General features: G+C 31.7%; 1 protein-coding gene across 1 annotated transcript in view; it reads right to left on the bottom strand.

The window, feature by feature from the left end:
- LOC123693059 overlaps positions 1 to 21546 on the bottom strand; it is a 32678-nt gene extending 11132 nt beyond the window's left edge. Inside the window, exon 1 of the mRNA XM_045637995.1 lies at positions 20968 to 21546. Within this exon, the coding sequence (XP_045493951.1) occupies positions 20968 to 21529 (562 nt within the window). The 5' untranslated portion in view covers positions 21530 to 21546. The remainder of the gene's footprint in view (positions 1 to 20967) is intronic.
- Positions 21547 to 26106: the final 4560 nt, after the last annotated feature.

Below are 26106 nucleotides of genomic sequence, written 5' to 3'. Positions count from 1 at the left end.
CATAAATCATTGTCAGTTCTTACTATTCTTCATAAAGTAGGTTATGGGATAATATTGGATTTGATAAGTACCTATAATAAATAATTTCCTACGATCGCAATTACGAACCTAGGAAATGAATGATCATCATGAAATTATGGTTCATAGATTGCCTATTATTTTCATCTTGGTGCAATTAGCGTCCGATCAATTTATTGCAAGAAGTTTATAATAAACGTAAAATGTTAGAATGAAATTTTATTACACATTCGACTTTTTAATAGCGCGTCTGTGGTATTAGAAAGTAGAATCCGTGTAATTTTCGCAGTTTGCAGAAATATCGTGACGCTTTGGCCTCATTCCAAAGTAGATGCGAGGCCTGTAAATAAGTGGCCAAATCGGGATTTATAAACAACGACTCCTCTTCATCATGGGGTGATTTATTAGCTCTATTGCTCCAATAGCGCGAATTGTGCTAATGAAGACTTTAAATTCATATATGCTGGAGTTATTGATAGAAATAAATGAATTATGAATTGTATAGTATGACTTCATGGTATGTTTAACGTTTGTTTTAAGAACAACAACATTGTGTTTAAGATTGTGCTAAATGAATTGTATTATAGAATTACAGAAAGGATAATGTTTTCACGACATCTATAATGGGGATATTTGAAATTTAATACAATAATAATGCACCCTAACATTAGTTTCACTTCAAAGAAATCTAGCGGATGTGACAATGTTTACGAAGCGAACAGAGCGAGCAAGTTTATTCAGCATTACAAGATACACTCGTATAATACAAATGTCGCGAAACAAATATTTATCACCTTTTCACATTTCACTTGGATTCCGATAATCCTCCGTCTTACTAGTTGATAACGAGCGAAACACAAGGTAAGATGGATTTTGACATTCGGTATAATATGATGTCACCCTCACATAGGTATTCTAGGTATGTCGATACATAGTAGTATAGTTATGATTTAGTTTAAGAGTAGGTATATAGGGCGAATATATAATGCTATATTCACTATACAGGTTTATTCAGGGCAATTGTTAAGAGGTCCAGTGACGCTTAAGTTCGATATTCATAATAGATATACATAATTCCAATACTAATGCTTCTTGTTGTTCTACCAATGTTAGGAAACCACAACCACAACAACCCCACTTATATTCAATCAAAAGTACTCAGTCAACATCATTTATTATACAACTTGATAATAATATACCAACTCGCTTAAAAAAAGAAGACGATTGAATTTAAAGATATCGATAAGCAATAAAAGAAAAATAAAATACAAATTTGAATATTTAATTCTTATATTGGAAACCCAAAGCTATTTTGATAATCAACTTTATTTTACCGAAATAATAAGCTTCTTGAGATACAACTTCAAATTATAAAGATCTAGAACGAAATGGAAATTAAGTTCTATATTACTATAAAGTCTCCGAAGGTAAGCTATGAGAGGATATCTTAACATTTTAACCAGAATAAATCGCTGGAGATCGAAATGTTAAGCCTTTTTTAATTAAGGCAAGGTTTTACGAAAATGCTAAGTCATATAACTGTATAAATGTATCGTAAATTCGTAATATAGGTATGTATTACGTAGTGTATCGTGCCTTTCTCTTGTGAAACCTTTTTTTACGGATAATTATGTATAGGAGCAAATAGGTGCCCTTAATACACTTTTTCACGTACTATACAAATTAGATACGACTCATTAGGTTTAATTTATGAGCCGAGTTCTATTTCTCATGGGAGAATTTAATAAAAAAGTACGACTTATAAGTCTCCAATGAAAAATTGATCTCAACTAATCAATTGAACCCTAATTTGTCAAGTGCTAGTACCTATCTATAGGTAATATAATATGAATGACTATAATCTGTTCAAGGCGGCTATCTTTCCCCTACACCTAGTGATTTCCGTTCTCAATCTCAACAAGTATTCTCATACATATTTTGTGCCTTTCGTTGCCTTTATAAGCATTTTTAATTTACCAATATATAACATCGAAATTCATCTTAATCCTTTCAGAGTTCAAGATCAGGTTCAGAGGAGAAAATGTGTTAATTAATATTGTACAATATTATATTTGTTACAAATAATTAATTAGCATTTATATGAGCCTGGATACATAAACTATCCATGAATACACGTAATAGTTTGGCAACACTCGGTTCTCTTATATACTTCTCATAATTTATGTGCTAAATAACACATTTGCTATTCAGTTTCCGATTATGATAAGCAGTATATGATTTATTAGTTGTCAGTATTGAGTATACGCAATTCACTGAGTTTTCGATTCGTGTTATTTCAGAAACTTAGAAACATATAATTATATACACAACAACGAGCATATAGGAAATATAGGTAACGTATAGGTATGTGTTTTTGCTACTTCATAAACTTTCGAGGTTATATTAATGGTACATTAAACGCAATACAAACGGCTATTATTCTTTCTTTACAATCGATTTGATTTACAAAACGAAACAGATGGATCTCGATCTCATAAATAACATCGGTCTAAATTTTATAAGTAACTATTACTTCTCTCTATAAACACGTGGGAACACGTGATTGCATGTACGAGAATAATTTCAAATTTTAACGTTGTTCTGATTCATCTCTTGCCGACGTATACGAGTAGGTATAAATAGGTCGGTGAAGGTAGATCATTTCATTAAAAACGAATCTACAGTCTCCCAGTTCAGATTGGGCGATGGTAATTGCGAGCTCAATATTAAAGTACAATGAAAGCTACCATATCTACCTGCCTATCTACGTGACTTTTCTTAGGTCTCTTTTTATAGCACTGGTTTTTCCTTACGACTAAATATATTGGCGTGGTACCTAATATCTATAAGTACTAAGTGCATAAATGTTATAAGATATGTAATAGGAAACATAATAAATTATGTGATATAATATTATATGCTTAATTCTGACGTCACAACGAAACATAAGCTGATGAAAATTCTAAAATAACTATACGGTCTACGTGTATTTATACGGTGTTCAAGGCACTTTGCATAGCTTACGGGACACACATTCTTGGGCACAACTACTTAGGAACGATAAGACATAAGTATTTAAAGAGGTTCGTCTTATAATATTCAACATACAGTCGATAGTTAAAGGTCAGGTAAATTTCCAAGGCTGATTTTGATTTTGACGAATTTCCTTACCTAATAATGATAATTATGTTAAGTATGATACACTGCTGAATAAAATGGAAGGTTAAATTATCTAATATTTTCATACAAAAATATGTCTATTGAAAAGCAATGAAAAAATTTCCACAATAATTATTAATTTATAATTTTGAACATGATTCATGAATACTTATGTATTTATTATATATTATTTTATATATTTCTATATAAGTAGGTAGGTACTATTATCATAAAAATACACTTTTCAATATTCAGTCTTTGTACTCGCTTTTTATATGTATTTATGATATAACCCTTAAAATACAGTACTTATAAGGTTAACGACGAAAATAAAAATTTACAAAATACCAATTTCCCCTTCTGTCACCTGTTCTTACAGGATATTGTTCAAAATACAAATTTTCTTATTCAAAAACAATCTTCGCAATTGTTTCAGACAATTCTCTTGTAATTAATTATACAACTACCTGTAAAATATGACATTTGTGATCGATACTTTGCTACTTGGATAAAGAGCTATTTCTGTGTGTGTGTTTCTGTGTGTGTATCGTTTATCATAATATTCTAAGTTGCCTTCGAACATTGTTCATAATTATATTAAGTATTATCTACTACCTAACAGGTATCCTAAGAATATGCGGTATGTACCTACCTTAGGTGTTTTCTCATTTTAATGTTGATTTATTAACCGAGTCTAACTAAGCCCTTTTGTGAAACTAAAAGATTCATACTATCAAGTCGGAATCTTATTTAAAAACATTCTATCCAATTATCATTATACATTTAACCTAATGAAAAGTCAAGGATATAAATATTTGAAACATTTCCACTAGCTCAAAAACGTTAAAAATTCATTAATGAATTCGAATTAAATTGATCCTGTACTGCTTTAAATGGAAACTTTTACTAAGCTAGCTTATTTGATTAATTGCTTAAATTATTTGTAATCTCGTTAATGTAAAAACCCACGGACCAACGGATCGCCCATTTTCAATTAAGTAAGTATCATTTTTTCAGCGTTTAGATAAAATATCACCGTCAAGTTTAATAAACTCGGTTTTCACAATATTTGGTACTTTCTAATTTTTTCCTTATTAAATGTTATAAATTACTTTGTAAATAATAAAGTGGTTTTTTAAAATAAAATAACGTAATAATTGAATAAATCGTTGTTGAATTTATTAAAATATATTAGAATACATTTAAATTAGCTGGGTAATAATTATTGCGTAGGTATTATTGCTACTGTAAGCATCTCCTTAAGTCCCCGACTAATGAATTTATAATGCATACTGAATATCTTAGTAAGAATTCCATGAGCTTTATAGTTTTAGAAATATTCTAGGTAAATTAAAATGATCTAATATACTGATATTTGATAAGACCTTGTTATTAATTTAAGACCTTGATAAATAATTATAAAAAATTTGCAAAAACGATTTCCTGACGTTTTTTCTTTTATTAAGTACTGCTCTAATAGAAATTAAGTAGGTACTAGGAGGTCTAATATAAATAAAGCGTCCTTTCTTTATTGTGTGACTCATATAGGATAGGACTTTCTTTGCCTTGATAAATTGGTGGCACAAAAACAACAAACGGAATCCAGATATATCATGAAACATTTCACTACAAGTTCAGTAAATCACTGTACCTTATCCATATATCAATATTAGAAAATAAATATTTGTAACATATTAGTAAAGAAATAAAGAATGTACCTGTACCAAATTTCTGGTGGCATTATGATAAATTACAGATGGTATAAACGAATGATCGTAAATATATAACGTTGTAAAATCAATAATTTTCAAAATATGAATTGAAAACTAGTGTTGCTCTTATAAACTACTAAAAGTAACTTAGACAGGGTCATGTAATTGAGTTGTTCCTATACAACAAACGACTTATAACATAGACTACAGAAGATGATCATCATTTGATATTATACATAACTCTATTATATTTATTGACTCCGCTTGGTTTCTTCTTAGTTAAGTATAAAAATGCGCTAATTGGAAATGTAGAGTATATAAACAATAATATACTTGGTCCTACTATATTTCTTCAACTGAATAGTCGATCCTATGTATAAAAAGCCAATAAGGCCTCGTCAAGAATGCAATACTGTGCAGATTCACGGTTTCCCGTAGGATAAGCTTTAGAAGAGCTCCTGGTATTGGAATGCATTTCCATGCGGTGTGATATACTATCATTTATCTACTATCACTTAACTTTGAGAGTATACTATAGTAACTACCATTTCTAACATATTTCTGTCGAAACTGTGGTTCAAATGATAAAGAACCGTTTTTTTTTTTCATAAAAATTTATTGAAACGGGAGTTGTCGAGCACATAAGCTAAAAGGGAATTTTTGTAAGCCTTGTTTTGAGGTCTGTCAGTTAAATTTCCAGTTTTGAACTAGTAAACATTGCTCTCACCATTTCTAAATTTAATCTTAAGGAGGTGACAGTTCATAAATATGACTCTTTTATTAAAGAAGATCTTAATTATAGATATTAATAGAATTTTTATCATCAGAAAGTCATATTTTCCTCATCTGTCGGCCTCAAATTTTCCATTTACTGGCTACAAACGTCGACCTGACCTTGGAACGGTAAAATAACTTGGAAATAGAAGGCTATGTGAATTGTTGCTCTACGTTCCAGGAAAATGCAATCAATGAATGTCTTAGTGTAACATTCATTGACTGTATTTATGTAAACAATGTTAAAACGATTTATATTTGTGCTCTAAAACATTTAACGGTTTGCCGAAAAGACATAAATAAGCGTGTAAGTATACAAAAATAAATTTAACAATGTAGACAGAAATTGTGACGGTCGTTCGTAAACGCTTAGGTAATAGAAGTAGGTATTTAAGTATAAATATATTATATTTATTAATTGTCACATAATATCTAGTGCATCCATACTTAATGTTATAAATGCGAAAGTAACTATGTCTGTCTGTCTGTTACTCAATCACGCCCTAACAATTTGCATGAAATTTGGTATAGAGATATTTTCATACCCGAGAAAGGACATAGGCTTCTTTTTACCCCGGGATAAAGGATAGGTTTTATCCCGGAAATACCACGGGAAAAATAACTATGGGGGTTTTTCTTTGATTGCGCGGCCGAAGCCGCGGGTGGAAAGCTCGTTAAGTGATAAGTAAGTCTTTGGTAAATTCTCTGTGGAATTATTTCACAGTTATCGATGAATTTAAAAGGACTATTGTTCTATAAACACCTTGTAGAACTGTGAAATGAAATTTTGTTCTATTCATTTACTAAATGTTTATACGAAAAAGTGATTTTAATTCATACTATTAAAAGAAACCTCTAAAAGCTTTAGTTGCGGCTTTTCAACTATTCTTGGGACTTGTTGACTATCAAGGGGTGGTGTAACTTTGCAAACCGGCAGCCTTTATAAGTTATTCTCAGGATTCTTGGCACTAATAGTACCTCAATTACACTCTTTAATAACCGCGACTTGCATAACTTTCTAGAAAGCCAGGAGGGTGCATTTCAATGTAGTGCTGAATAAGAATTATAACATGTTTTCAACAGACTGAACTTTTACATATAAAAGTACAAAACGGAAGGATTATTTACAGCTTTTGTTGGGAAATATATATAATTTCAAACATTCTTGTAGTCAATATTTGTAGAAATTTTGTTCGTGTAAAAATCGTGCAAAGTTTTAAGAAAAGAAATCATTACATAGTATAAAACAAATATTATTATTATATATTATTCATTATTATCACTACATAGTATAAAATAAAGTCGCTTTCTCTGTCCCTATGTCCCTTTGTATAATTAAATCTTGAAAACTTCGCAACAGATTTTGATGCGGTTTTTTTAATAGATAGAGTAATTCAAGGGGAAGGTTTTAGAATATAATTTATTAGGTATCATATTATAATATATTCATAGCATAGATTTTGACGCTCTATTTTTCGCTCGAAAATAGACCCTATATGTTTCATAGTTCTGACCTTAGGTTCTGACATTAATTTATTTTGCAATAAAAGTCATAACGTGCACTATACTCTTATTTCAAAGAAATATTGTTCCGATCTGAACACTGAATCGTTCACAGTACATAGGAACTTTTTATAGTCTGAGCACGCTTTGTAGGTAACCTGTATTATAATATACCTACAATTTACAAGCATGAATCTAAATCTTGATCCTGTGGGAATTGTGATATAAAAAGAAACCTAAATTATAATTTATAAAGCCTCCTGTCTATCAGGGTCACTATGCCCTATAGTGAAAGTGACAAGTGACAGTGAATCTAAACAAAAAGTATCATTATTAATACTTAAATTAGGTTTGTACTTAGGGTTTGTAACTAACATTTTTAGAAAAACTTTGAAATTTACTACTTTCTTTGAAATCACAGGCGAAGTACTGAAATTGATAGAGCGTGTTTTCTACGTCCTTTCAGCATACATGTCGCACTATGAAGCTGAACTTATTTGAGTTTAACGAACAAGTCTTTATAAACGTTATAAATCGGAAGTCATCTCCGTTGCTATTGTTGTTGCAATGAAACAATTCTGAGTTGCCCTCTGTGGTGGAAATTATCCATACTTACTAATATTATAAATGCGAAAGTAACTCTGTCTGTCTGTTACTCAATCAGGCCTTAACTACTGAACCAATTTGCATGAAATTTGGTATAGAGATATTTTGATACCTGAGAAAGGACATAGGCTATTTTTTACCCCGGGAAATAGGATAGGTTTTATCCCGGAAATCCCACGGGAACGGGAACTATGCGGGTTTTTCTTTGACTGCGCTGGCGAAGCTGCGGGTGGAAAGCTAGTACCCTATATGCGCACAATGTTGTTTTTTATCATTTTTGTTATAATATAATATCTGTTTAATATGAAGAAGAGCATATGCAAACGGTAAAGATCAATATTGGAAACATTTAACACGTGAAGTAGCAAGTTCCGAACTAATGGACCGTTGTTCATGGCTTTCACGTCCCAATCGAGTTGAAACTTTATTATTTCTTCATAAGAGCTTCGTTGTTGGATAAACATTATTTTTCGAGCGTCCGAAATTATTAATATAAATAACAGTAATTAACTATCTTTTGTGATTAGAAAAAAGTAAAAACCAAAATGAGAAAGAATCGCTACAGGAATTTCTGTAAAAGAAACAATAAAAGCATTTCCAATAATAATTATCGTCGGCCTGTCTCACTACTCTCTTTTTTCCGCTATTTTTCCCGTATTCCATTTGGCTTTCAGAGATAACATTTGTTTTTGATATTAATAATTGTAAGGTCTACGTTATAAAAGATTTAAATTTAAACAGATTAAATAAGAGATGTTTTATTACCGCTCCTTTTGAAACATTTAAATCAATGCTATTCAATTTAATACCACATTGCATTCCATGTACATTTGGTTATTTTTGTTTATCAGATTTATCGCAATTTATGGCATATTGGGGTTCTTTATAGACGTGTAGGAATTAAGATTATAAAAATGTTTTTACCCGACTACGGCAAAGCAAAAGGAGGGTTATGATTTTGACAGGCTATGTATGTATGTAGGTATGTATGTATGTTTGTTCATCTGTTCCCTCGTAACGTCTAAACTACTTATCAGAATTTGACAAATGACATATCATTAGAAGCGTCTTAATTGTCCGCTGGTTATAGGCTATATGGGGTTTCACAAAATCTATTGTGGCGTCCTCTATCGGACAAAACATACAAAGTAAAAAAATAAAGTTAAGATAAATATCCCGTGTTTAGTATCATTTGAAAGCGCTTTCCTTGTACATTTTGAATATATATATATTACTAGCATTTGCTCGTGACTTTACCTGTATTCATGGGCTGATTGCATATAATTCACATCTTTTCGTCCATAGCTTCTTTATTAGTTCATCAGTTTAACTTTTGTTGATATTATGCCCCCAAATACACTTTAACACCAAAATAGTACAAATAATATAAAGTGAAAAAACTAAAACCCAACTACGACAATAACCGGCGCTGAAAAAGTATAAAACAAGATTTCAGAATACTGAACTGAACAAAGTTGCTAATGTAGTTGCAAGTAAATGGACACAGTAGACTCTACCAAGATGCCTTCGTTGTAAATTGACAATAATGTCATACAATACTATTCTATACCTATGCAATATTCCACTATGTAAAGATAAATTTTCATGTTTGGAAAGGCGTAGTCACACGTTACATAATATACCTATCTACCGTAGCACTTCAACAACGTGTGACTACGCCTTTCCAAACATGAAAATTTATCTTTACATAGTGGAATATTGCATACTTCAGAATAGTATTGTATGACATTATTGTCAATTTACAACGAAGGCATCTTGGTAGAGTCTACTGTGTCCATTTACTTGCAACTACATTAGCAACTTTGTTCAGTTCAGTATTCTGAAATCTTGTTTTATACTTTTTCAGCGCCGGTTATTGTCGTAGTTGGGTTTTAGTTTTTTCACTTTATATTATAGAATTTCAACATTGGATTTTTTAATTAAGTTACAGTAATTTATTATTGCCTATGGTTAATAATTGATCTAAACAAAAACGTCGATCTGTTAAATGTTAATGGCTAAAGGTAGGTAAAAATTAGAAATAGAGAATCGATAACTAATAAATAAAAAATAAAATGCGTGAACCATTTAGAAAACCTAAAGTGATCGAATTTTTTTTATAGTAACCCTAAGCAGCTATAGCAGCCTTATATTTAAACTTTAATTTTACAACGTCAAAGTCTCTTTGGGGAATATTTAAATCATAATTTAGGTAAATGTAATTAAGATTGGTGTTACTAATTGGTTTTATTAACTCCGTGGAAACTAACTCACTAATTTTGATTTTGTAATTCAACAAAAATGGGAGACTACGCAGTAATTTATATTAGTGATAAATTATCATTGAATATTTTTTTTTAATGCAAACGTTTTGGTTCAATTACGTAATTTGTAACTTATGTCTTACGGAAGCCTGTTAATAAATCAGAGAGCAGCGGTTAAGATTTATACATTATTTTTTTATTTTGTTGTAAAGTTTATACGAGCTTATACGATACATAAACCACGGACGATCCGCTCATTGTGAGACAATAGGTTGCTGTAGCATTGTTTCCGAGTTAAATAATTACGTTAACTAGAAAATTGAATTGAATTCATAATAATTTAATTGTTTTTGTACGTTTTACAGTATCAATAAAGGTTTTTGTGTGACAATAGATGAATTTATAACTAAAGATGGAAGATAAGCTATTAGGGATATTACACGCAATATCGAAAATGAAAAGTTAAGACAAAATTCGATACTAAGATATTCTTGAATTGTTTTTAAATTCAATCAATAGCACTTCTTAAATCAATCGATATGTTTAAAGACAAGATTATCGATAGGTACGAACCATGAGGCGAAGGCGAACTAAAAACGTAATTCATATGAATAAATGCAATAAGCAAAATGAAGTAATTCATAATGTTGTTATACAAATACAATTTAAGGAAACTTTTATGGTCAATGATTACTTTTATATAGGTAAATATAACTTTGTAGGTACCTAGTTATTCGTTTTTGTAACCTATTTTAATTAACTTCATGAGAAATAAAGCTACTTTTCAATCACTAAAAAAACATCGTCTGAAGTAGTCATCCTAGCGTGCTTAGACACTTGAAAAATGGAACTTTTTTAATTTCACGCTTGATTCGTGGAAGTTTTCTACAGAGTGCGTCAAGAGGGATGTCACTCAGCATATAATACATACTTCGTTTCATCGTAACTCTACCGCAAGGCTGAACATCGAGTCAATTTAAATGACGACAAAATACAGTCAGCGAACCCGCAATTTTCAGATTTTTTAGAACATTGTATCGTAATAATGTATTTCCATTAGGGAATAGTGGAACACAGAAGAATTACTTTGATCCACAAATGGAGCAATATACATTCTGATCACATTCCAAACATCGATTTTCCTCAGTCAAAAATGGATTCGTAGAACTATGCGACGTACCTACTTGATTGTTTATTTCCTTTACGCTCATTTGTTATTAGTTATTAACGAACATAGTTTCATAATTTAGAGCGTTAGTTATTAGCGATAGTCGTCCGTTAATGTCATTTGGCGATAACGATTGGATTTAATGTCGATAGTTAATTAATAATTGCATATTAAATGCAATCTAAAATGGAAAGTAAAGATTGGCGCATATTGAGAAACAGGCACACAATTATTTACAATACATAGTAGGTACGACTTTAAAAATACTCTGAGGCGCAAGCGTGCGTGCGTGTACATTATACACAGTGAAACTACCTATACCATCAATGTTATATATAACTAGTGGTCCGCCCCGGCTTCGCCCGTGGTACATATTTCGCAATAAAAGGAAGCCTTTGTCCTTTCTCGGGTATCAAAATATCTTCATAGCAAATTTCATGCAAATTGGTTCAGTAGTTTAGGCGTGATTGAGTAACAGACAGACAGACAGAGTTTTTTTACTTAATTTATAATATTAGTATGGATTATATAAATCGACATTCATTTTTAAATATGTAACACCTAATAAATCCCTGAGATTTCCAAAATATCACCGAAATTTCATCTACAACGATCATACAATCTCATTTTGTAAAGCCAACGCTTTCTTCTTAACCAATAAAGCGGAAAGCAAGCCGTATACAAAAAAGTAATATTAAATTCACATGATACTATCATAACACAGCAGACAATACAAAATATAGTTTGACATGACATGAAGAATGACGTCAAACGGGTGTGTCCTATTGACCCTGCTGGAGCCCTGACACGTCGCCCTGCATCTTGGAAACATTAGCGGCGATCATGTGGAAAACATCAGTCATGCATATCACATAAATAAAGCGTCTCTTTCAAGTTCATACAAACCCACTGTATATTATAATAAATCTACGCTCTTTTTGTAGTCACACCCACAGCCGATTAATATTAATAGATGTTGTTTGAAGTTCTGTATTTGTATACACATTAGGATCTGTTGCAGATGTTTATTACAATAAATTGTGATACGATGGCCGATGTTTATTTGACGAATATTAAGCTAATATGTTGGAATTAGAGTATGAAATTTGTTTTCATATTTATAGTAGAGCCATTTTAATAGGCAACATTTGACAGTTCAACAAAATTCAACAACGTAACCTAGTAACGACGACATAGAATAACATGATATTTCGTTTTGTTAGAACTGCACATTTGCTTAACTTTTTTCAATTATGATTACATATTTATAATAATAATGACCGATACAAGTAATTTTAAGATTTCATTTTACTGATAAACCATACTAAACATAATAAACAATTTCTGAATTGAAGAACTGACGTCGCTACAATTTTGTGTCAATAAACCTTTTTTCTTTTTAAATACCAGAGACGTTACTCTAAAAATCGAAATCTGACATCTAGAATCGAATGCATTGATTACTTGTGAATAAAAATCATCATAAATTAATAAATTCGATTGACAAATGTTTCAAATCCGTATCGATTAATTCACTTTAATCGATGTTTTTAAGCAGGTTACCTCTCTTCGAAGATAAAATTGATAGACGTCAAATGTTGCCTATTAAATTGGCTCGACTATAGTTGAAATCTTTTTTTTTCATAACAAACTATTTGCCGCATATTAGCATACCATTTCTAATTTTAATCATATTTAAAGCACAATTATAGTAATTGTGGTACATTACCTACCATTTTATTCCCAGATTTGTTATAACGCTTTTAAGCATTAGTACCTACCTTATTTTAATTTTTATTAATAACGAGATGGAACACCTATGAAGGAAATATAAAATAACATCTACTACTTCATGTAATATCCTAGAAATAAACTTAATACTTAAATAAACTAGAATTTACGGTGACATTCATATCCATCCATAAAAAGTTTCATAGAATAAATAATCTATTCATTCTATGAAACTTTTTATTATTCTAAAATACTCGATGGTCGCAAATAAAAAGAAATATAAACAATAGCAGTGTTACAGGTTTCTAGCGTATTTTCAGAAATTTTATGCACAATTTTGAAGCAGATAGCAGATGATTAAAACATTATAATCAACAAAACTATTTCCTATATAAAATAATATGCCGCCATTTCTTCTCTTTTTGTAATTTATCATCATCTTTAATATTGGAGAGAAAGAGGGATAAATACAACGAATAATTTCAAACTAAAGTATTTCCTTAGGGCGAAAATGTCAGTCTCTTTGAGAATTCGAAATGCTCGAGAGTTTCAAATTTCTCTTGTAAAGAACGCAACATTTTGTAACAAAAAATACTTTTATTAAGTCTTCAACCGAAACCATCTCTCGCAAAGCAATGTGTACCTGTTCTTTACCTAGAGGTTATATACCAGCTTAGATACTTAGATATATATTTAAAGATACAGATTAACTGTGAATGGTTTGAAATCGCACAACTGAAAACGGTGAGCTTGTACGCCAGAACTTTCTTGTACGTAGTAAGTAAATTCTATATGGAAATTCATCCCCTAAAGGGATGAAATGGGGGTGAAAGTTCATTTTAAACTTTTTATTGCTTTAATGGATTTACTTGAGACTTTCTACATTATAAATTAAGTTTTTAGATTCAATGTGGGTTCTGACAGGAAATACTTTAATAGATATGATTATGGTCGAGAAAATGATTAATTTTTCATATTGACACTTAGTAATGGTTCAAAGCTTATTAGTTTTTATTACAGAAAAATCAATAAATTATCTAATTACAAAACGGGCAGCCAGAAGTAGTAATATAATAATTAAATATACTCTCATATTTTAAAGTTGCCTTGGATCTAGAAATTAATTTACGTGCACAATAAAACAACTGCAACGTGAGCAAATAACGTTCATACATCACGAGAAACCGCAAAAGGGTATAATTTTTAAAGCTTTCTTCTTCTTCGTATTACATGTCATCTGACTTACGGCATTACATTACAACAAATGTATTCCATATATTGTGAGAGGTGACGACTGCTTGCTCAATCCCGATAAGGTGCCAGTAAAAAATAACCAGTCGTAGACTAGATTTCGAGTTTAATATGGTCATAGATTTGAGAGATATTAACAGCTGTTATGAACAATACCACAGACTAGTCCTAAAATTACGTAATTCAATATGTTCTATTTGGTATTAGATTTATTAGTCAAGATCAAAGCACTATAATTAAACCATATCAAATGTGTCATGATTAATGTCGCATATTGCCATTTAGCGTACGTACAAATAACAATAAGTTGTGAATAAATCTTTCAAAACAAAGGGAAAAGCTGCTTTTATTTACATTTGTCGTCCATTAAATCATTGGAACAGTTCACTGTGAATCTTCCATTAGTTGGGCTTTACCTAGCGAGCGTTCACAAATGGATATATTTTTTTTTCTTTTTTAAATCGCTTCGTTCATATTCGTGAGAATTTATGAACAATGTAAACGAAGTACGATTAAACTTTCGTACTATACACGGTATGGTGTTATTGCTTATTAAACCAATTCAGACGATACAATGAGTAGCGGCTTAGGTATGTATTAAAAATTGTGTTCAAGATTATTTGGATAGATAGAATTAACACATCAATCAATATAATATATCGAGATCTGAAGGTATTCTTGTTTTATAAATATCCCCAATAGTCCATAGAGTTTACAGAAATGTGCGGTAGTTAATTGAATTGAACAAAAGCATTTTCATCTTTTTATTGAATTTGAATTCATAAAACCTTCGATAAGCTTATTAATTAGGGTCTTACACAATTATACGATATTCTATATGAGGACTAAAGTATTATTAGGAATGATTCATTTCAAATTCTTTTCAAGAATAATCTATACCAATAACTTCCTGTAATTGAAAGCTCCGTATTAATTCATATTTTTGATATTGAGTGGCTTCATACGTAATAGCTAAATAAGCTTTATAATATGTATATTGTATAACTTAATCTAATACATATTATAAAGGCGAAAGTTTGTAAGTATGGATGTATGGATGTTTGTTACTCTTTCACGTAAAAACTACTGAACCGATTACAATGAAATTTAGCACACATATAGAGGGTAACTTGGATTAACACATAGGATAGTGTTTATCCCGGAAATCCCACGGGAACGGGAACTATGCGGGTTTTCCTTTGCAAACGCGGGCGAAGCCGCGGGCGGAAATCTAGTCAGTTATATAAAGCTTATTTAGCTAGTATCGATGCGTAGATGTAATGTTTTGTTTGTAATAAGTACATTCTTACCCTAAAGTTACCCGAGGCTAAATTAAAGGCGAGGTTAAATTTGGTAAGTGAAAGGCAAACGTTATTAGTTAGAGCAGTTCAATACGTAAAGTGGGGAAGAAATTTTTCCTCGTGAATACAGTCAAAAGCATTTTAAATGATAATTATTTTGAAGTTCTATGAAGGGGTTTTTACTTGAAATCTTATAGCGAATCTGTTTCTTATTGAAATATAAAGCTCGTTCACAAATAGTGGTTATGATAGATGACTGTAATGACACCGGTATGTTAGGTTGTTATTTTTCTCTCTCTTATCATTTGTTTACACTTTTTCTCTCTCTTATCATTGAAATGCTTTACCTCGCAGTTATAAGGTAGCAAATACAAGACGTATAAGTATTTTATAAATACTCTTTTATGTGAAGTTACGGGGCAATAAAATCGATAAACATAAAATACTGATATAAAATAAATACCTTCTACAAATATGTTTAGGAAGTTATTTATGCTCGTACCCTTTAAAAAGCTTGTTTTACGTAAGATTATCTAAATGTATGTATTTATTTTATTTTCAGAGTAAATGTTACGTATCAAGACAATATTTTTGTTTTCAATCGAAAGTCGTATAGGTAAATTTAAGTTAAAAAACAAACATAAATAATATTACCTAAAAATATCACAAAATAAACAAGTATAATACTCCCACAATTATTTTTAAGTGGCTGAATCTGGCAATGGGATAAGTCTAGTGGCATTTAAAACTAAAGGTACACCGTAAACTTGAACTCAAAAACATTTGACTAAAACGTACCTACTTTCATGTTAAGTGCGTCTTGACTTACATTTTCATACTTACTACTACTACTTATTATCAGTAAATGAAAAATGTGTTGCTAAACGTAAAACTCAAGAACGGCTGGACCAATTCGGGTAATTTTTTATTTTACGTTATTGTTAACGCACAAGGAAGGTTCTTATGGAGATAAATCAATAGGCAATAGGGCAATAGTTCCATACAGCGTCTGCCGAGAGAGCAGGTATACCGAAAAAGAGACAGGTAGGACTAGGACTTAATATAGAGCATACCTGAATCCAGTCGTTTAAAGAAATTCCAAAATTTCCGTGAAAAGCTACGTAATATAAGCCACGCCGCAGGCTAAACCAGTTTTTTGATACTGAAAGAGCCATTCCACGTACATTAACTTTCGACTGCTTCCCAAGCGCCTTATTGATTAAAAAGCTTATTCAAAATAACAATGATATTGTACTCGATATTCTGAAACGAATGGAATTATTGTTCGTGTTTCAAAAGGTTCAGTACAGAAATCGATGTGTTATATAAGTTTATTTAAGGCATATTAATCCGTATTACACAAAATGGATATACTCATTTTTATAAGACAGGTAAAAAACAGATCCTAGCATAGACTAAACTAACTAACTAAACTAACTAAACCTATGTTACTCGTGGATAATGTAGCTTTCGAATGGTGAAAGAATTTTTAAAATCGGTCCAGTAGTTTATGAGCCTATTCATTACAATCAAACAAACAAACAAAGTTTTCCTCTTTATAATATTAGTGTAGATAAAATAATGTGTTAATCTAACCAAAATTCTAAAAATTTCCTAATTTTTGATCCTGAAATCAAAACGACAATCACTTTGCTCAGTCTCTAGTGTTTCCAAGTTACATTTTTGGCAACAGAAAATTTACATTACCACAGAGTAATAAACATCAAATCTGGGAACCATCCGCTCCCGGATAATCTAACCCCAAAATTACAAAAGGCCCAGAGAAAAGGAGAAACTTCCTCTAGCGTGAAGTGATGGTATTATATATTTATTATACTTTTCTTTTCTGTATTTTAACGATACTGTTACTTTCTGGCATATTCCCAAATTTTGTAGATTAATACAATTCTTAATACGGGTGCCATGTGTTTAATAATAAGAGTATATGTACTACTTCTGATACTAATTAGGCATATCCCTGTTTGTGAATTTTATATATAAAATTTTATTTGCTTTATAATAAATAAATATTGACTTTAAATAAATTGTAGTCGTTTTGTATTGTACTGTATTTATGTTACTCTATGATAGAGCCTTACCTCTATCCTACTAATATAAAAAGCGTCAAAATGTCTATTTATCTAGCATTCTTTTATATATAATACTCAGTTACAAACATTTTTTATGAATTTATATGAAATAAAATGATATGCAACAATATAATAGATAACAGCGTTGATCGTTGAGCGTTGATCATATGGATGAAAATCCCTCTCAATGTCAAGTGACCGTCAGACATGAGTTTACTGCGTAGAAGCATTATTATTTTAGCTTAGTTATAACTTTTAGGGTAATAGGTACTATTAACACCTTCAATAATTTATGGGTTACACTTTTCTATTTACATCGCGTGCCTACAGAAAAATTTATCAAAAAAGTTCCTTTTTAACAAATTAATTAGGTTTTGTCGTTTACGCAATGGATTTTTTATTCATCGTCCCTGAGAGAAATAACTTTGAAGTTTTTCAACTTTTGTGCAATAGATTACAGCTAGAGGAAATTATCCCAATAATTAATTGAATTAAAGTTGTTCAGAATTTAATTTTTTTTCAGAACGAATGTTTAGCACAACCCGTTCGTATCGTTTTCATCGTGAAATTATTTCTTAAGTAAAATATAAAAATAATTCGATAAGTAATCACAGAATTTTCCATGGAATTTTCCCTTAATTTTGAATGTTTTATTTATTTATTTATTATACTTTATTGCATTAAAAAAATACATAAACACATATAACAAAGACAAGACTACAGAAACAGCAAAGGGCGGCCTTATCGCTAGGTAGCGATCTCTACCAGGCAGGTTTTATAAAAGTGGATTGTTATTTTTTTTTTTTGATTCTGAATAATTTAATATTATTTATGAAAAATATATTATTAAATACTAAATTTATATTTTTATCCCATCAATAACAAAGCTTTTAATATTATAACTTATCTTAATTACCTTATAACTTAACTATCTTAATTTTAAACGGGTTTGTGCGATTGTAAAATTTAATCAATGATTTACCTACTACAGTCATAATACAGTATTCACATTTCATTACTTCATGTATTTCCACGCGCAAGAGAAACTTATATTAATCAGCTCCCCATTGAATTAATTGTGCCCTATTTAAGAGACCGCGGATGAAATTTACTTACACGTCTAAAAATAATAACACATGTCGAAAAAAGTAAGAATCGTTTGACGTCATTGTTTATAGGGTATGTAAACAAAAAACGAAACCACATCCGCGACTGTTTGACGATTTATAACCGCAAGAATAAAATATATAGACTATTAATACACATTACGTATCTTTTCACAATGAAATTATGTTATAGGATGCGCGATAGAAATAGTTTCACTTTTCAGCAACTACATGAGAACGGGTAATTTTCGACGACAACATCAATATACCGTCGCGGTCGTTGAAAATTTCAAATCCTTTAGGTGTTGAAAATATTGAACATAGGTTCAAGGATTCACAACCCTTTTTCACGGTAACTATCGACTTTTACCCAAATGAAACGTGCCATAGTTACCCTCGATAATAATGTGCGATGCTTAGCTAAGTGCTTAGCGCCGACCTATTTATTAAACGTAAAAACAAAGGTACATGTACTTAAGTATGTCATAGAATATTGTATGCATGGAGATAAATTAAACCTAGGTAGTATTCACGAGTAGATACACGAGTATGTGTTATGTTTGTAGTAGTCGCGTTTGTGTATCAAAATTCCAAAATATACTTCTTTTATTGATGTCGCATAAGTTTGCGTACATTGGCTAGTGAAAGTCCCGTGACTTCGAACAATGATGATATAGGTATATATTATATCTAAGATTTTCATTTTTACGTTGCTAAATAGCATAAAGGAGCTCTTAAAACTTCATCACGTCCGTCTTTTATAATGTCACAGCCACTTTACTGTGAAATGAAAGACATGAGAACAATTAAAATGGAAATTATGATAAAATGGAAATTAAAAATATTGCTACGATCATTTTTTTTTATTTCATCGCGTCTTATAATCTTATCTGTATTTATGTTTGGTCCGTCTCGAATCTGGCCAATGATTTAAATATGATAGAATTTCTGTGGAGAATAAATAAATAAATTTCACAAATAAGGTATTTTAAATCTTCTATTTTGTGTACTAAATGTTGAAAAGTATCATAAAGATTGAAAACAATTACCCAAGTCAAAGACTTATGTAGCTCTAAAGATTTTGGCAACAGGTTGGCCATACCAACTACCAACCAAACGTTAGGGCCAAAAAGTTTCGCGAATTATCGAATATATTATAATAACTTCGATCCAAATATGTGATTAACTCTAAATTTAGTTATTTGGTCTATAAAGATTCTTTTAATTTTGATTTAGGTACGTACAAAATTAAAAATATACAATTCAAAAGTAAAGCAGATTGTTTTATATCCTTCGAATTTCGATATCTTCATAGGCCATAATGCAATTGAAGTATTTGAAAACATAGACACGAATCTGCTCCCGTTTTGTGAAACTATTTTTTTTATTACTGTATGCACGTAACACAATAATTGTGTAACAGGTAATTATTACCTACACCTACTTTAATGAAAAGAAACCTGAATAAACGGAGGATTTTAACTCCACATTTTCTAATTGTCAGAGTAAACATTGCTGAAATATTTTGCAAAATTGTATAACATATTTTTGCGGAATATAAAAACGAAAGTACCGAGATTTTCTCGAGTAGCACGATTTTTTTTTAATATTTTACGCTATAATTGTATAGCATTATTGTATACTGAATAATTACTCGAGCAATTTGATCGCCCTAAAGCAGAACTCGAGTATAAATATAAAATTGGAAGTTACTAATTAAAGAAGATGCTTTAATTAGGGTGCTTTTATAATTAAACTTTCGACTAGACGTTTTTCTTGTAATCAACATCACAAGAATTGAAGAAGGTACATTCAACCCACAACGGTGATGGACAATAACTAGAAAATAGATGGTAAGTATTTACTTTAATCGAGGTTAAAGGATTACTTTGGTACCGTAGATAATATAACTTATACTTAGAAATATGTAGTTAAGATCAATACTTATGATTATAATTAAAATATAAACAACACATGACATCTAACTTAACTAAGCATGCAGAAGGGGGTTGCGAACGTGCGATATGTGCATCTTTAGACGTTGAAAGAAGATCAAGCCCAGCAGAGTTAACGGAACTTTTTGGTCCAGTAAAAATTAAATAGGACAATAATTTAAAAGTCAGTGAAAACTCTACATAGGTAATTAACGTACTAATAAGTACCAAAAATATGGCAGGGCAGTCGGCGCCTGGTGATGACGTTCGCAGCCCCTGGATCTCGGGGTCGGAGACAGTCGCATGCGAAGCGGGAGGGGCGACGGTGGGGCAACATGAACGGGGCTCACTGAGAGGATGGTGCGGCGGCACGGAGAACGTGTAGTACTTGGCTGTTTGGTTGTGTGCCCGGAGCACAGAGCTGTGCGTCAGCGTCACCACCACCACCAGAACCGACGCCAGCGCCAACATGAAGAAGGACGCTGCCACAGCGGTGACCACGCGCCGTCTCCGAGCCTCCTTCCCCGCGTCTTCAGTTGGCACCTCGGGCTCCACAGGCTGCGGCGGTGGCGGCTCCGGAGACCGGCTGCGGACGCTAGGGCCGCGGCTGTTGGGCAGCTCCAGCGTGTGTCGACGAGAGCGGCGCGTGCGGTCGCATTCCGCAGCTGATGAGTGGTGTCTTCGTAAGCGATGGGGCGCCCCGGGAGCGGCACGACACGAGGCAGAGCGAAGGGTGCGCACTGGCACCATCAAATCATCGCTGGCGACTCTGGGCACGCGGCCCGAATGTACGGAACGGAAGGAGTGGTCCCGTGATGATCCACTGGGAAACGCGAGGTCGACTGAAGCGCGGGAAGAATGTCTCGAAAAGCGATCGCGATCCCGATCCCGGTGTTCTACGCGCACGGACATGGCGGGTGTAGCTCGCGATAACTCCCGCCCGAATGACGCGAGGGCTCCCCTCGTGGTCTTACCGCGCCGCGCAATCGTGTTTACACTCGTCCCAAATTGAAGTTAGCATAAAGAAGCTTACAAATAATCCTACATGTGAAGACGTAATTTCCAATGTATGTTGTCGAAACTGTGTATTTACCTAACTGAGAGTATTTGAATTAAACTATTACGTCCGAGCGAATTATTCAGTATACATTTTCAGCGTTTAAACTTAATTTTATAGAAACTTTGTTTGAAAAACGTTAAAAGGAGTCGATAAAATTAAATTGAGTTATAAATCCACGAAGGCATTAAAGTAAATTTCTAAATATAATCCGGGAATAAATATAATCTAAAATATAATCCGGGTTTCAAGTACTTATTTTTACAATATTACATTTCACATTAATGGATTTGATACCAACAGAAAAACATTAACAATTGTTCTCATTGGTAGAAGCGCAACGGTAAATAGAGCGAGCGGCTTTTGTTTTGAAATATGCGTTGTCAAGTTAAATTGTCTCGGAGGCGGGAAACGAAACAGATAGTGTAGAAGTTGTTGTATGGCTGCAGAATCGACACTATTCAATAGACCTTAGTGGAGCTACGCGTTGTCTATACCCCGCCTATAGTCTGGTTGCGGTATATCACGCATCGTGGACTCAACCTTGTATCTATTTACGGCCTAAGAATGCAGAAACTGACGTACCTTTTCCATATTTACATTTTGCAATTATTTTAACAAACTTCACCAAAATATAGAACAGACGTTGCTGTAACAAATCGAACACATTTAAAACGCTTCGCTTGGAATCTAAATAACTTTATTTATTCCATCTATTCACTATTGAATAAATAATCGTTGAAATTAATCCTAAGTTTTTTAAGTATATTAAGCCAAAACACGAAATATTCAATTATAAAACTGGGTAACAAAGTATCAATGCTTTATAAAAAAAAATCTTTAAAATAAAAGATAAATAACGTGAAACAATACTGCTTTTTGTAATAAATATTAAAATCATAAAACCTAAGTTAAAAAAGCTCAAACATTTAAAGCTCTCTATCTCCATACAAAATAAGAAAACAACGAAAAAAGAGTCAAAAATAATATTCTCCTTTGTAATATTGCAGTAGAAATAATACAATAAATACATCTACTAGAGTAGCCAATCTCAATTCACGATTGAGGTTAACTTCGCAGAAGATTATAGTACAATTACTTGTAGTCTTGCATAAAAATAGCCCTCTATTTGTCTCCTCTTGTATTTTCAAATCAATAGATACTTTTTTCCAGAGCAATGTAAGAAATCTATATTGATATTCTAACTCTTGACTCCTAATAAGATAACTAATATTATAAAGCTGAAGAGTTTGTTTGTTTGTTTGAACGCGAACTCAGAAACTACTGGTCCGATTTGAAAAATTCTTTCGGTGTTAGGTAGCCCATTTATCGAGGAAGGATATTCATCACGCTAAGACCAATAGGAGTGTAGGTCTGCAGGTAAAACCGTGGAGCACAGCTAGTTAAAAATAAAATATATCAAGTGGGTTTGACCGATCTCCTTGAGCGGAACAATCGGTAGAGCAGTAAGTTAGACGTATCATTATAATAACTAATTGATGTCTGAATACGGAGATCAATCATGGACGTCAAAATAAAGTAACAACGAGAAAATATATGAAACAGTTAATCAATACATGGAACAGAAATATCACGTTGTTTATGGTTTCTATGAAATATTGTGCTCCACGTAATACGTGTTTTACTTAGGTTCTCTTATTTTTTATCTGTTTAAAAGGTCATGGGTAAAAACTGTGTTTGTTTTTTACTCTCGGTGTGAATAATCTCAAAAACAAATCAACCGATTTATTATAAAATACATGACAAAGAACTACATTTTCAGTAGGAACCACATCTGCTCGTAGGATCTTAACTTATATACAATATTAATTACTAATAAAATTAGTTATTTTTAACTCACAAATTCAACATAATTTAAGAAACAACTATGAGAAGAGAACTAGGTTAAGACTTACGACTCGTATAATATTTTTCACGAAGAAACATTATATCGGTACAGCGTTGCAATTTTTTATCGCTTTACAGCCGATTTTTTAATGAACTGTCTTCCTATTACCACAAATGTTTATTAGAGCTTCAAAATACCAATAAAAAAATAAACCTCACGTATTATACTAATATAGGTTAAAAAAGATAAATAAATAGCTTAAGCAGTAAGTAATGGCAAATGCAAATGGCCTCGATCAGTAATAAAAAGTAAACAACTCTCTTCTATCAGGATAAGCTGATCAGAAAACAACGCATAAAATGTATAGGTATGAACGTATACCAGAGTTGATTTCCCATGCTATATGGTAGTCATCCAACTAATATTATAAATGCGAAAGTATGTGAAGACGGATGGATGTTTGTTACTCTTTCATGCAAATACTACTAAACCGATTACAATGAAATTTGGTATGTAGGTAGCTGAAGACCCAAAATAAGATACTGCAAGCTACTTTTTATCCTGGAAATGACACAGGAACGGGTACTATGCGGGTTTTTCTTTGAAAACGCAGACGAAGCCGCGGGCGGAAATCTAGTAGACTATTCATATACACTAGAGTCTATATGTATAGTACAATGCATAGACTATACATATACTTTAGAGTACATAGCGATAGATTCATGGTAGAGTTAGTTTGGACGACACTTATTAAGTGAGTAGACATGAATAATGCAGAACCTTTGTAGCACAAACCCGATCGTATTAACGTTCTTTACGTAGGTTTTGTCGAGATTTCGAGGGGTAAAAATTCATTTGCCTATGGATTTTTAGCGACGTCAGCTTTGATGAAGTTTTTTAAACGATGCCATATTAAAAGCCGTGGAAGATCCTGCTGATTAAAATAAAATTTTAATAAAATTTTGTAACATTTAAAATTGTGAGATAATTTCACTAAGTATCTATAACCCGTTTTAAAATCCCTTCTAAGTTTTATAATTATTTATAAATACAATTAAATAAGCCTTTAAAATTTATAAATTATAAAACGTAGCGTTAATAGATTGAGAATTGATTTAACAAACATAAAAACGTCTACAACTATACTATCTTCTAGTGTTTGATTTTACGCGAGTATTATACATTTAGAAATTAAGGCCTTTTTAACGGATTTTAAACGTGATTTATTCATTATATTATATTACCGACGTTTCGAACACTCGAGCGTGGTCACAGGGAGACAGTCTCTCGGTAAAAAGTCTTTAATTCCTAAAAAACTATAACACAACATTTTCATGTGATATGTGGCCAAAACTTGAAAAAGCTAGGACTGTAAAAAAGTTATCAAATCTAATGTAGAGCCAAGTTTCTAACTCTATATGAAAGCCAAACTTCACAAACTCTACACCTTAGTCTAAATATGTGACTTGGCGGTTTTATTACTACAAGAATTTTTGCAACATAAAAATACAGTGAATAAGTTTTTAGTTTTCACAAAAAATACAGATTTCCCGAAACCCACAATAATTATAAAAAAAAAACAATTTTATTCATTTATGTATTTCTGACTATATTCTTCACTAGGTATCATGAAGTTGTTAATTTAAACAATACTTCAATATCGGTAAAGACTAAAAAGCAATTAAGAATTTACATTATTACTTTTCAGCGCGAGTCTTTAGATCTTACCTTTACTGATGAAGCTAAGAAGGTATAGACAGCTATGAAGGTATTTCTCTGTATTTCTATATAAATTTAAATTTAACTTTAAATGATAAAACACTATTTTTAATATTAAAAATGTAAATCTTCTAAATTAAGTTTACAAAGATTTTCTACAATCACGTAAATCGCATATTGTTACTAAAATAACAATGGTACTATTTTTATATGTAAGCTGACGCCGCTCTGAACCATGCACGTATCATATAGTTGCAACCGTAATTACAGGATGAAAAAGAAAGGAAGGTTTACTGAGGCCTCAACATTGCCTCCCATAAACCTGATGTTATATGAGAATGTGATAACTCCTGTGTGTTGACCCAATTCATCGCAGAGCATTGTTCAACAGCTTTGAATGACCCTTTAAACAAATTTAGACACAGACCCCGCGGTAAATTATTATCCTTTCGAGACTTTTTCCAAATAAAAATACGTCAATTAAATTTAAAAGAAACTACAATTTATTATTTTTAATAGTCAAGCTTTTCAATATCTAATCCAATTTATTAACAAACGTTTTATTTTTAGATATTATTACTTTCTACAATTTTCGAGTTAGCAATTTGATTTTCCAGAACAAAACAAGCAAATAAACGGTAGATTGTTAATTTCAGCACAACAAAATATGCAAGAAAATATTATTGGGAATATACCGTTGTGACAGGGGATACAGAATTAATACTATAATCGTTTATCTTTAATATTTCGGCTTGAATGCTGATTTCAGATTGGGTTGCGTTTATGTAACTGCTTGTGTAGGAATAATATTTTTTTAAAACCAATATATGTAATGGATCAAACAACAAGTTCAAATTATATAAA

The sequence above is a fragment of the Colias croceus genome, chromosome 7, assembly GCF_905220415.1.
Source record: "Colias croceus chromosome 7, ilColCroc2.1".
Lineage (NCBI taxonomy): Eukaryota > Metazoa > Arthropoda > Insecta > Lepidoptera > Pieridae > Colias > Colias croceus.
This window is presented reverse-complemented; position numbering and strand designations above follow the sequence as displayed.